The 14,603-nt window shown below is 36.0% G+C and overlaps 1 protein-coding gene across 1 annotated transcript in view; it reads left to right on the top strand.

The window, feature by feature from the left end:
• Hcrtr2 (hypocretin receptor 2) overlaps positions 1–14,603 on the top strand; it is a 92,909-nt gene that overhangs the window by 62,759 nt on the left and 15,547 nt on the right. The window contains exons 3-4 of the mRNA XM_057768483.1: positions 2,918–3,161; positions 7,388–7,503. Coding sequence (XP_057624466.1) covers positions 2,918–3,161; positions 7,388–7,503 — 360 coding nt within the window. The remainder of the gene's footprint in view (positions 1–2,917; positions 3,162–7,387; positions 7,504–14,603) is intronic.

The following is a 14,603-nucleotide window of genomic DNA, read 5'->3' as shown; positions in this document are numbered from 1 at the left end:
TAGGAAATAGTGAAGGAAAACACAGACTGTGTTCCCCTTAGCAAGTATATAGTGAAAGAAAGTGGGTGGCCCCTCTGTACCGTGTGCCACAGTCCCCATCTACCCCTGTCCTTGGTCCTTGAACCTTTCTAGCTGGAGATCACAATGTTTGCAAGAAGAGATAATGATATTCAGAAGAGGTCACAAATACCCATTACTAGAAATAGTTTTAAATATTCTTTAGAACCAAAATGTTAGACTTTTCAATTCAGCAGCTCCTCAATAATCTCTTAGAAGTAATATTTTTAAACAGCAGACATCATCTATAGTATATGTGATGATGCCATAGAAATAGAAAAGTTACATACATGCATTAGGTTTAATTACAAAGTTGGTTGGGCTAGCATGCTAAGAACTGCCAGTGAGTTACAAGCTGAGCTGTAATAAAAATGATGGAGAAATAGTAAAATGTGCACCAGAGAAGAACAGCTTTTTAGGAAACAATTCAGTAAGAATTTATAGTTGAATTTATATGCAGTCATAGTTGAATTTGCATACAGCTATGGTTGAATTTACACACAGAAATTGGAAAAAATCAAAAGCAGCAGAAAATTCTAATATTTGAGAATCCTCCTGTTATTTCCAGTAAACTGTGTTTCTCTCAGCTCCGCTAATCATCCAAGAGAAAATGTAGACTCCCTTTGGTTTAAGGGTAGTTTCAACTGCCCAGATCCTCGGTTGCCCGGCAACCTTCATAACATCTGTCTCATGACCCAGATGTCTTGATAGAGGGGATGATGCAGTGAGAAAGTATCACCTGTACTAGGAATCTGCTTCCTGGCTCTGACACAATCATAGCTTGCTGTTCTGTGCACCTCCAAGTTTCCTGGAAGGATTAAACAAAAAACAGGAAGTAACATTAACACCAAGGATGTACAGAGTTTCTCTTAGTCACTGGCATTATTTTTCCATGTAACCCAACTACAGGCACGTTCTAAATGTCAAAGGACAAACAGAGATTTTGGCTCTTGCGTGAACACAGTCTAGTTTACAATGTCCACAAGAGTACACCAATCACAGACTGGAAACAAACTGTACCCGTCCCATAATTCATTCAACACGACCTCTTGTTCAAAGCATGGAAATGCACCAAGAAATTCATGCACTGGCAAAACCAGTGTCTCCAAATCATCTTTGCCTTGAATTTCAGGTGCACAATAACAATTCTTTTATTTCAAGTCAAGTAGTTTTTTTCCTATTGCTACAACATAAAACTAATTGCTTTTATATAAATATGTATCTGTGTATACAATACACTTACAATGTAGTCAAGCTATACAGAAGTATTTGATTGTATATTGTTTTGTAATAGTAACTTGATATAAATGTTTTCATTTTTCTTCTGAAGCAATACAGCTTAGATTTATGAGCGATATTCTATAATACTCTGGCAAATTCTCAAATTATTTAAGAATCATACAAATGTAATAAATTCAACTGAATAATTAAAGTACCTTTCTTAGATATTATAATTTGTAATTTTATAGCCAATAATACCTATTAGATCTTTGATGAATGGTCTTCATATTCTTTATTCCCTAATACTAACAGGAGTAATTGGCTCTTTTAAGAGCAAAGGCACCTAAACTTTTCAATGGTTATCGATGATCATAAGATTAACTTATCCCTCCAAGAGTTTAGAAATACTACAGGCTGAGTTAGATTTTTTTCAATGGTCTTTCTCAAAAAATCCAGAAAACAAGACTCCAGAATGAAAGATCAAAATCATAGAATCATGTTAGATGTCATCATTATAAGTCTAATAAATAATAGCAAACACACAGCACTTGTGTGGAAACCTTGAGTTAGGCATTTTGCATCTCAATTAACTCTGTAATTCCATAGCTCCTAACCTTAGCCCTAACCCTAACCTATTAAAGGTGGCTTCATACTTGATCATGCTGGATTCAACCGGAAGTTGAAGAATCACTTGTGATACTATTTGCATACAAGTCTGTATGGAGAGGACCTACTTGTTTTTAAAATCAAGTTACTAATTTTGTCAGTGAGCAAACTATAGCACAAATACTCATGTACAGAATTGTCTTTTTTTTTTGTTGTTTTTTGTTTTTTTTCAAGACAGGGTTTCTCTGTGGTTTTGGAGCCTGTCCTGGAACTAGCTCTTGTAGACCAGGCTGGTCTCGAACTCACTTGTCTTTTAATATAATCTAGACTTTTGTTTCTATGCAATATACTGAAAATAAATAGGATCAAATTACCTTTTGTTATTTAAAAAAATGAAAATAAATACTTATTTATGCTAATGAAATATAACCAGTGAAAAACCTACATAATAATTTAAAAAACACATGCCATGTCATTTTGTTTTGTTTTGTTTTTCGAGACAGGGTTTCTCTGTAGCTTTGGTGCCCGCCCCGGAACTAGCTCTTGTAGACCAGGCTGGCCTCGAACTCCCAGAGATCCGCCTGTCTCTGCCTCCAGAGTGCTGGGATTAAAGGCATGTGCCACCACCGCCCGGCCATGTCATTCATTTTGATTGAAAGAGAATATACCCATGTATAATTTCTTTCCCTCTGAGAACGCTGTTTACACTATCTGTAGAAAACTACAAAACAAATATAGTAATTATTCACACGTTATAAACTAAGCTTTCAATGTGAAAAAACCTCAAGGTTTCAAAGCACTTACTTCACATCTGAAAGAAAATACCAAGTTTCCTGATGCATTTCTAGCGTTCTATTTTCAGTATTCATTTTCTTAGCAGGAAAGTCATTTATATGAATGAATACGCAGAATGGATTACCTGGAATTCGCGTTTTTCTGCTGTAACTACCTTGCTGATAAGACAAGTGCTCTCTTGTTATCTTTCTGACACCTAGCAGTTCTCCTGAACCATGTTCCTTTCTTTCCCCTCTAGACTGTGTCCGTGTCTGTGTCTGTTCTTACATTGAGTTGCATTGCCTTGGACCGATGGTATGCAATTTGTCACCCTTTGATGTTCAAGAGCACAGCCAAACGGGCCCGGAACAGTATCATCATCATCTGGATTGTCTCCTGCATCATAATGATTCCTCAAGCCATTGTCATGGAGTGCAGCAGCATGCTCCCTGGCTTAGCCAATAAAACCACCCTCTTTACAGTATGTGATGAGCACTGGGGCGGTAAGTAGTTGTCCACGAGCTCACATTGGCAGGGTATCTGCAAATACTGGATTAGCATCACTATTCCTAAATTGGGATTCTATACTTTATTAGCATTTGTTAAAAGAGCTCAGCAAAAGGGTGAAAATAAAGTTAAAGCATAGCACAATTTCATAGATAACTCACATCTTTTGAAGGTGCTTTATGTACAATTTTTAATTTTCATAAGTTTTGCAATAGACACAAATAGGGAAGTTTATTCAATGACTCATTTAGTTATTTCTTAAAGTTTTTAAAACAAATGAACTAGTCAATTATATATATCAAATTGTAAATTAAAAATTTAGAATAATAAATATAAAAGTTTCTCAAAAAGCAAAATGCAGAGGCTATCTTTGACCCAGTTCTCCCATTCCTGGGCATAATCCTAAAGGACTCTGTATCTTACTTCAGAGATATCTGTGCATTTACAGTTAATGCTACTCTTCATAATATTTAAGAACAAGAATCAGCATAGATGCCTAAGAAAATGTGGCACATATCAAATTGAATTTTATCAAACCACACAGATGTGGACAGAGAAAAGAACAATAAAAATTCACCATACATTTCAGTATGGCATATACTAACTACACATGGAATTTGAAAGAAATAATCTGAACGCTTCTAGATAATTGCACTACAATTGTTCATACTTACAGAATTTGCATATCAGGGAAAAATAATTGTTAAATAGACATGCAGTCACACTTACAGAAAGATGAATCAAGCCAGGTGACCTGGGAGGCTCGGGTAGATAGATCCTGAATCCTAAACCAGCCTGGGCTACACAGTGATGTTCAGTCTTAGAAAGAAAAAAAATCAAAACAACCAAAACAAATCAAAGCAGAACTATACTAAGTAAAATTTTAGAATTCAAATTTCCTGTTATTCAAGATATTAAATATATTTTCAATGAGTTTTACTCTTTTCTAACATTGTAATGCTCTTGCTTTTTGTATGTATCTGTAGTATTTTTTAATAAATATCCCCCTCGATATTATAGTCAAAAATAAACAGAACGGAAAGTTCATAAATATTTTCCTCAAGTATCCTATGTCCCATTTATTTAATGTTCAAACAAGATCTAGAGCATCTAGAGTGTGCTAGACACAGTGCCTAAGAGAACGCATTCTCCGGCGAGGCTCAGAGAGCACAGCGTGAGCAATGGACTTAGGTGCCGAGTACCAGGAACACAAATGAGAGAACAACCTCATTCCCGGCCATTTGGACAAATGTTTACAAAGAAAACGCAGCCAGCAATAACTAGATTGAAAATGCAGCTCCTCTTGGATCCAACAAATTGCACTTTGGTTGTCTGACCAAAAAAAAAAAAAAAAAAAAAAAGAGTGAACCTTCTTTGTACTTAGACTAATTATGGGTTTTGTCTCATTATGAGGGTTAGAAAGTACTTAAATATGTATATATATGTGTGTGTGTGTGTGTGTGTATCAACAAACAGGTATAATATAGTCATTAAAGAGATGATAATAAAGCAATAAACATCCAGGTAAATTTTAGAAACCAATAAGGTTTAAAATTGTCAAATTGAGTATTGACATATTGTATTTGACATACTTGTCCCTGACGAGTGTAGCATATGGAGAATGTAAGTTTGGACAATTAGAAAAATAATGCACTTTAACTCTTTTGAAGACTAGTATTTTTTATTCTCAGATTTCAAAGACATCATAAATATCCATAATTGTTTCTGGTTTCTTGATTTGCGATAGATAGGGAATAGATAGATAGATAGATAGATAGATAGATAGATAGATAGATAGATAGATAGATAGATAGATAGATAGATAGATAGATGAGACATAGATCTAAAGATCCATACAGAGAAGAATGTATTTAGATACTGCCTTCCATCAGTTAAATAAAGATACTGTTATTGTTGTTGTTGACACCAGGTCTCAAGTTATCCCATTTTGGCACTAAACTTGCCGTGCAATCAAAGATGATCTTGAACTTCTGATCTTCCTGTCTCTACCCTTGCTCTGAGATTACAAATAGGCTCCACCACACATGGTTTTGTGCAATGCTAGAGATCAAACTCAAGTCATGATAGGAAATCATTCTACTGACTGAGCTACATCTGATGTAGCATGAGTCACAGATGTATAATTGTCAATCTTCAAAATGCTGCATTCTAATTCAGGCAGCACTCATGCAAAATAAATTTTAAAGAACTATATTCTAGATTATTACTGAGGGGGAGATTCAAGGATATTTTCAACACATGCAACTTAAATTTTCAGTAGATTGAGTTTTCAATTAGCTCTAAATCTAAGAATTAAAAGCAGATTTCAACTAGGCAGTGGTGGCACAAGCCTTTAATCCCAGCACTTGTGATACAGAGGCAGGAGGATCTCTGAGTTTGAGACCAGCCTGGTCTATGAGAGCTAGTTCCAGGACAGGTTCCAAAGCTACAGAGAAACTCTGTCTGGAAAAATAAAGAGAGAGAGAGTAAAAAAGAAAAGCAGATTTTAAGACCATTACTATTATGACCTCTCCAGTAATACACCCTTGCTAGTCTGTAGTATAATTTTTATTATCAATGTTTCTGCATAAGTGTTCATCATAATATACACTTACTAACCAGTTATTAATTTTTCCACTTACTCAAAATTACCAGAATTTACCTTCCTTCCATCTATTCAAAACTCCAAATTGCTATGGCCGTAATGGTATCTGCTAGTGCAGTGGGAAAAAATGTTACCAATTAAATCCACTTTCCTCCATCTGTCCAATTTAGTCTGATGGAGCTATTAAAGCTTCAGTGTGCATAAGCTTCAAAGGTGTATGCGTGTGTGTGTGTGTGTGTGTGAAGTACATGTGGCATGTGATACTTTCTTTAAAACAAATAAAAGTTGAAAGTCACTCAGGTCCCTGGGAATTGTTGAGGTCACCTTCAAGTTACTTTGAAACTGGCTCAGCAAATGCTGTTCAAACTGCTGCACTTCAAATGGAAATGCTATCTGCTATTCTTCCAGAACTTGAATTCTATCACTCTTTATTTAACATCCTGTTTTACAAGATAAACTTGAAAGTTAGAAATGAATGAGGCAGATGGGTGCCACCTGACCCAAGAAGAGTCTAAAACTGACATCTCAAATTGGTTTCTTATACATCCCAACAGCCTATGTATCATGCTGTTCTTTCTACAGACTACAATAACAAAAAAAAAGAGAAACAAGATAATTTCAGTGTGAAGAATACAAAAAAATATTAGACTCGAATTTAATCAGTTCCAGATAAGAAGTTATGAGTTTAAGATAACAGAGACCATTAAAATAATGAATGTGTTTGAAATATAACCATTGATATAACTAAATGCAAGATTGCTAAGTAAATGACCATTATTATGGTCATTAATACACTTATTATGATACATCCTAAATACAAGTTACTCTAATGATCAATTTAATCAAATATCCAAGGTTTCATCCTTTATATTCCTTCTTAATTAAATGCAGAGGTGATAATTCCACTGTTCTATTGTTGTGAAGAGATAGCACAACCTAGGCATCTTTTATGAAAGAAATATTTCACTGGGAACTTATTTACAGTTTCAGAGGTTTAGTCTATGATCATCATTGTGGAGAGCATAGCCACATGTTGGCAGATGTGGGGCTGGACAAATAACTGAGAGCTATATCCTGACTCATAGACACAAAGAGAGTCTGGGTTCTGACATGGACTTCTTAACTTCAAAGTTCATGCCCAGTGACACATTTCCTCCAGGATGACCATACCTTCTAGTCCTTTTAATCCTTTCAAATATTGCCAGTTACCTTCTAATGAGGATACTTAACTGTATTTACATTTAGCTCTTGTTTAAACAAGGTTTTGTCAATTATTTTTAATCAAAAACATATTTTAACCAGGTCCCTTTTAGTAAATGAATATATAAGACAATACAAAATAGTACTTTTTAACCAGCTAATTTGCAGGCATGCAAAATAAAGATGTATTTGATACATAAATTTCTTGATAGTGGTTAGATTGTGATCATACCCAATTTAGAAATGAGTAATTATTGTTTCTCTGAGTATATTAAGTGAAATATTGTAGATTATTTTCCCTTGTATGCATAAAACCTAAAATGAAGTTTTAAGAACATACATGTGTACTTTAGTAGGAAAAGCTTTTCTAAATTTATCATTTTCATGTCATATTTTACTGTTTGACTCTCATCTCAGGTGACATTTACCCAAAGATGTACCACATCTGCTTCTTTCTGGTGACGTACATGGCACCTCTGTGTCTTATGGTATTGGCTTATCTACAAATATTTCGTAAACTCTGGTGCCGACAGGTATGTAATATCAAATAATTTGTGTCTTCTTTAGAATGTATATTAAAAACCAATTTAAAAATTCTTTGGACTAATATAATATACAATACAGGATTGTTTATTCTAAGCAATGAGACCCTGGACGTGAACATATTCTGTTGAAGGAGCGGCTAACGAGAGCAGCGGGCTGCGCTGCATCCCGCCACCAGGCTGGCTTTATACCTGATATAATTACACGGAAACTGTATTCTTTTAAACACTGCCTGGCCCATTAGTTCCAGCCTCTTATTGGCTAGCTCTTACATATTGATCTAACCCATTTCTAATATTTTGTGTAGCACCACGAGCTGGCTTACCAGGGAAGATCTTAACCTGCGTCTGTCTGGAGTGGGAGAGTCATGGTGACTCGGCTTCTTTCTCCCAGCATTCTGTTCTGTTTACTCCGCCTATCTAAATTCTACCCTATCAGGGGCCAAGCAGTTTCTTTATTAATTAACCAATGAAAGCAACAGATAGAAAGATGACCCTCCTCCATCAATATTCCTTGATTGTTTCACTGATATTTTAGCAAATGTATTGAATTCCGCCTTAAGAAGTCTACACTTCTGATAAAATCTCAACCTCAATTATTAGCTGAGTATTTTTCTTTGTTTAGGAGTAATATTTCAATTTTTGTTAAGGATTTATTTATTGCTATTTTTATGGTATTTTGCCTCATGTATGTCATTACACTACATGTACGCAGTGCTCTCAGAGACCAGAAGAGGGTACCAAATGCCCTGAAATGAGTTACAGTTGATTAAGAGCTGCCATGTGAATACTGGGAACCAAACTTGTATCCTCTAGTAGAACAACTAGTATTTTTAACGGTTGAGTCACCTCTCGACCCCTGGGAGTAAAATGATTTTTACTTTTTATTATAAATAACAAAAATTAATTCTAGTTCCTGGAGGGTTTAAATATAAATGGCTTTACTTTAAGTAAAACTTCTGTTACACATTTAACATATGGGATACATATTCAACTTTAATGATCTTATTTACAGTAGATTTAAAGAATAAGATAACACAGGGTTGTTTTCTGCTCCCCCATCACCCATCCTATTCCCCGCCCCCATATCCAGTATAACTAAAATACATTTTGAAGTTTTAATTCTAAATTAGGGTTACTCTGATTTGCTAAAAAATGGGCCCACCCATGAGATTTTATCCATTCTCTTAGTGATTCATTTGCCATGTGTTAGTATCGTCTGCATACCAGCCTTAAACTAAACCACCAGTTTATGTAACTAGTGAATTCATTCTTTAAAAAGGATATAATCAGGTGCACAGTGGAAGCAGCCTTTTCAATACAAGCACAAAGTATCAGCATTTGGTGAAGTGGGCAAGGACAGAGATTTCTAAGCTCAGGCTGGTAACATTTCAGTTGAATCATCAAGCATGTATGGAAAATTGTAAATATGTAGAGTATATGTTACTCAGTTTCTTATGTTTAGTAACTTATATGGCATGATAAAGACATATTCTTTCCTTCTTTATGACTATCACCAGTACACTGAGTTTATTAAGCTTATGGGCTAGCAGGTTCTTGATCTTTTTTTTTTAACATATTTTATTGAGAAAGAACTTACTGAGATCATCTTAATTCATTAAGAACAATTCTATTTGTTTGGCTTTTAAACAATACTTTTATTATTTTTGAATATAATATGTTTATGCAATTATTTTAATCATGTTTACACAACGATCCACCTCCTAACTCCTCCCATAGCAGCACTCCTTGAAAGGCCATATCCTCTTTTTATTTTATTATATTTATGGTGCACCGAGTCAAATTTGTGCTTCTCATTTACTCACGGACTTGAGGACATCCCCTGAAGTATGGCTGACTTACCTAAGGAGCCACATACTTAAAGAAAACTTATTTCTCCCAACCTCCACTCCTACTCATCACCCATCAACCTTCTAGCTTCTCAGATGGGAGTAGGAGATCCTGAGCCCCTCCTACCTGCATAATGATTGACTGGATTTGGGGCATGTCTTATATAGGCAACCATAAGCATAGTGGTCTTGCTATTTCCAGAAGAAACTATTTGGTCCCAGTTTTTTTTCGCAACTTCTGGCTCATACAAATTTCTCCCTCCCAGTTCCTCTTGCACAGGTCTCTGAATTGTGGGGGTAGAGGGTGTGATGGATATGCTCCATTTGTGACTGCGTACCCCACAGACACTTGCTAACCAGCTGCAACTTTCTGAAATAACTGCCCCCATAACAATAAAGAAACTTCTTGGAGGAGGTGGAGACCTATGTCAATCTATGGGTGTAGAGACAGGAATGTTTGATTTAAGGCCATATTCCGTAAGAGTTTCCTCTTATAGAAATACCTTGCTAATAATCCAGGACTGGAGAGCTCATAAACTCCAGGGATGAATCAATTACTATTATTTTGCTAAACTTTTTTCCTAAAACCAGAAAGTGACTGTTATCTACACAGCATTTCTGCCATTATTGCACCCTTAATGTACACTGCCTGTCTTTATTGGAGCTCAAAGAATCATAGCTCATTAAGGCTGATGCTGATTTTTCTCCCCTAGTATCTGCATAGCACCTTCAGATACTATGAAAATTTGTGAACAGGAAGGAAGATTCCCCGTTGGCACCACCTTTATGTCTCCATATCAAAGTGTGTGGTGTTGTTAGCTGTAGCGACTTAACCATCAAATTCTGTAGGAAACGAACAACAGAGGAGCCTGCATTGCTTTGGGTGTTCTATGGGACTTCCTTAGCCAATAATTCAGCATTTGGCAAGTGACTTTTTACTTGGCAACTTGCACCATCTGGGAGGAGAATTATTCCCTGAGCAACTCCAATTAAACCATTAAATTCTTATATAGATATATCTATATCTACATGCAGGTACCTGATGTTCTATTTCATGAGCTTTTCTTTATATGTGGAAGCTTGTAAAATACTTAATTTCCATTCAGCATTTTCAAATATCCTTAGCATTAGTTTTCCTGCATTTCTACAATGTTCTATCTGGTCTTTGAGAATGAGTCTTCATTTGTGTTTTAAATCTTTGGGATTCAAAACACCTTTTCAAGACCCTTATTTCACTTATTGGAACCGAAGAGCTTCTACAATTTCTAGTCCTCTATGTTGTACAATTCCTAATTTTTCATTTTTCTTCCATTTTTTACAGCAAAAGTTTTTTTAAATGATTTTCATTACTTACAGATATATATTTCATTTTACATATATATTGAATATACTATGTATTTTACATATATTATATATACACACTAATGTATTTCATTTATAATTACTCCTTTTTATTTATAACTCCTGAGACATTTTTATATCTAGTGTCAAAGTCATGTTATGTTCTCCAAATCTTTTAATCAAAACAGAGCAAGAGAACAAGGTAAACTACTGTAAGACATGAGAAGTGGTTTGTTTAATTCCCAGCAATAATTTTTTCGGACTTAAAGCCAAGCACATGCTCTCTAGGATGCTTTGTTATGGTAACATCCTACTTCCTAGTATGTTTTATTATATCACCTTTTCCTAGGGTGCTCTACTATTAAAGATACACACTGTCCTCAGCAACAGCTCTATCTTACTCTCAGTTCATGTCAGCGCTGGGGTCAGCTCTACTCCACCAGTCTATGCGAGTGGTGTTTTCTGGGACATGGCATTCTGAGTATTTCAGGAAAGGCAGAAAGGTTGGGGAAATACCTACTACCTCTTGAAACTTCTGCTGTGAGCATATATCTTGTAATCTTTCATTGGTCTCAAAGTCAGATATTTGTCCGACAAACGTATTCTCTGATAAAAGGCACAAGTCACAGGGCCTTCTTCTCAGAAGTTGAGGGCAGATGGTATGGAATATCACAGCATGAAAATGTAAAAAAAAAAATGCAGTCTAGGGCAAAAATGCATGAGTTTGACCTCCGAGCATGCTGCTTGGTAGTTACTCAAAGTTTGTCATTGACTCCTGTGACTTTCATCATCTTTAAATTTTTTATTTTATTCAATCATATGTGTATGTCTAGGGATCATGTGTGCACAGTGCCTGTGGGGACCAAAGCGTTACTGGGATAGGGGTTACAGGGAATTGTCAGCTGTCTCCTGTGTGCTCTGGGAACGAAACCAGAGTTCTTAGCCACTAAGTCACACCTCCAGCTTCGCTTCCATCACGCTTAAGGCAAGTCTGCACAGCTCACAAATTCATCCACCTACATCACTGAAATAAGTACCCAGGTCATTAAATAAAGTACTTCAACAGTCCGTATTGCTAGTGGGACTTTCAGCTAAGTCTGATTACATTTCTAAATTAGCATGTGCTGGATTGTTGCTGTCTGTGATCTTAGTCATTTGTCCTCATTTTTTTTTTTCCTGCTAGAGGATTAAACTCAGGTCCTGGCCATGTTTTGAGTGACATCTTTACCACTGAGTGACGTATCTTGTGACTGAGTAACATCCCCTAAAAATAAACTTCCGTCTTGGTGCTCCAGAGCAGCCTTGCAATGATCTGTTTCCTGTAGACTACTAGTTGATGACAGCACATAGTAGCCTGAGTCCCTGGATCCTTCTAATCACCACATGCACACCCAATATATAGTAGAGAAAAACAGTGAGACTTTAAAGAAGGGAGGGCATATAGCAACCCACTGTCCTTCCATTCAGAGGAATGCTTTTAGAAAAAAATTACATGTTTTTTGAGAAATTGTCATATTTCAAAGAAGAAAAAAGTATTAATGTACAATACAGCTATGCATATGTTATAAGTATAGATTAAGATTGTGGGGAGCATATTAGATATCAAGATCATCTCCCATTACGCAGTTTTACATATGTTCACAGTTTTACTTACTTAAAAATTAATGTACCTTTAAACTCCTTAAGAGTAATACACAATTTGTCTTGTCGCCATTGTGTCTACAACTGTCACCTGTTGCCTTACACAGAGAAGGAACTTGAAAAATGTGCTCTGATGTGTAAATCACTCTTGAGCCATAAGCAATGTGCTTATTTATCATTTAAGCTTATATTTCTCAGTTTCCAAAACTTAAATTCAAATTGTATTTCAGGCTTAGAACTGATCTACATTTTTTGATGAAATGTCCCACTTAGTGCAATCCACATGATTTAAAAGATTTGTCGTAAAATGCCTGAACTGTGAAACCGAAACATTTAAAAAGCAGATTGGAATGGAAATTGGCAAGTTGAGCTGAGCCCACTTTACAGCTGTAATAAAGTAAATTGACCCCAGATGGATAATTAAATAGAACTCTGCTTGAGCAAGGCTTGGCTTCTGTTACAGCCTCTAAACAGACTTGTCAGGCGTTGCGTTTGCCACGGGCCACATCTAGAGAGCCGTTAAGAGAAGGGCCTATCCTACTTGTTTAAAGTTACAAAGATGCATGGATTCTCTTTTGTACTTTTGAATTAGCGAGTGTAAAATTGCTAGTGAGCAAATTGTATGCCCTTGTCTGACTCTGCTGAGAGCTTTAGTGATCACTCAAAGAAATAGTTATTGTGTTGTTTAAATCAGTAACTTCTACTCCCTTTCCTGTGACAATACGATGCAAGGAATTCACTGGCAATGAAACTGCAGATCGGTCTCTCAAGGTTGTCTCGTTCAGAAACTTCTTGCGCTGAACTCTCTTGGCTATTTGTGCAGGTTTCAACATTCAGTCCAGTTCTGAGTCTTGTGAGGATTAAGAAGAGATCGTAGTTATTAAGGAAACTTCTGTTAATGCCTTTCACAGATATTATTAAGTGCTTGTATGTCTCAAACTTGTGAGAAGGGAGAAGTGAACAACAGTATACTCTTAAGTCACGCAGGATTTTAACTTTCCAAAGCCAGAAAGGCCTTCCATTTATGATTAGTCCATGAAACTGTCCACTGTCCACCTTTTATTCACCAACATTTCTAGAGAAATTATAAGTTGGGCAATGATATTGAGTAATGATAATAAGTCTAGTGTGAGAAAATGAACAGAAGGTCATAGAATATAAGGAGACCCAGGAAAGCAATGCCCAAACTCAACAAAGAAATAAAAGAGGACAAGTAAACACAACTACTTAGGTCTATTAGAACATTACTATAAAGATATTTTTGTTTGTAATTCTTTTCTCTTTATAACCAGACTGAAGCACAATTGTGTAAAACAACAAAACTGAAAATTCAGCTTACAAATGCATAAATTCTTAACTTGTAGGAAGAGGTGTGCAGTCATATTGGAAAGAATACACATTTATGTGTATTAAAATTTGATTGGTATTAATGATTGTTTAAATTGAGCTGTTTATTGTAACGATTAGGAACATTTTTTTTTCAAAACAGTACCCAGTGAAAGACACAATAAAATTTAAATGCTATAGTAGAAAACAATAAAATACCAATGAAGAACTAAAGGAACACAATAGATAAACATATACAAAACAAATTCCAAAATTGCAAATGTTGATCAATGCGAATGAGAAAACCTGAATAGAATGCATAATCAAGATTCTATTAACATTAAAGTGTAAAACCATATAAGAGAAAGAATGTGTGATTTTTGTCTCTCCGAGACAAGACTGAGTTACCTGACTTAAGATAATACTTGACAACATCATCTATGTTCCCCGTAAACTTCATAGTGGGCTTTCCTTAACAGCCGAGTAAGTTTCAAGTCTCTGAATGTGGCACATTTTCACTATCCATTTTGTCGTTGATAGTGATGGGTGCCTAGGTTGGTTCCATTCCTTTATTCCTGTGAATAGTGAAGCCACACGTACAGCCATGCGACTGTCTGTCTCTGTGGGAGAATATGCAATCCTTTGCTCTTGCTGGGTCTCATGGCAGTTAGAAGTGGGCATTTTAAGGAACCTCTTGATGCTGACGTCCATAGCTGTTACACTAGTTCACACTCTCACCAGCAGTGGGTAAGGGCACCGCTTTCCCCACAGTCTCACCATTTGTTGCCATTTGTCTTCTTCATGGTAGCTGTCCTAGCTGCTCTTTTGTCAACTTGACACAAGATAGAGTCATTTTGAAGAAGGAAAAATTTGAGAAAATGCCCCCACCGGATTGTCCTCTCAGTGTTGGCAACCCAGTGGTGCTTTGTCATG

Source organism: Chionomys nivalis, chromosome 4, assembly GCF_950005125.1.
Source record: "Chionomys nivalis chromosome 4, mChiNiv1.1, whole genome shotgun sequence".
Lineage (NCBI taxonomy): Eukaryota > Metazoa > Chordata > Mammalia > Rodentia > Cricetidae > Chionomys > Chionomys nivalis.
Note: the sequence above shows the minus strand (reverse complement) of the source record. Positions and strands in the feature narration are given on the sequence as shown.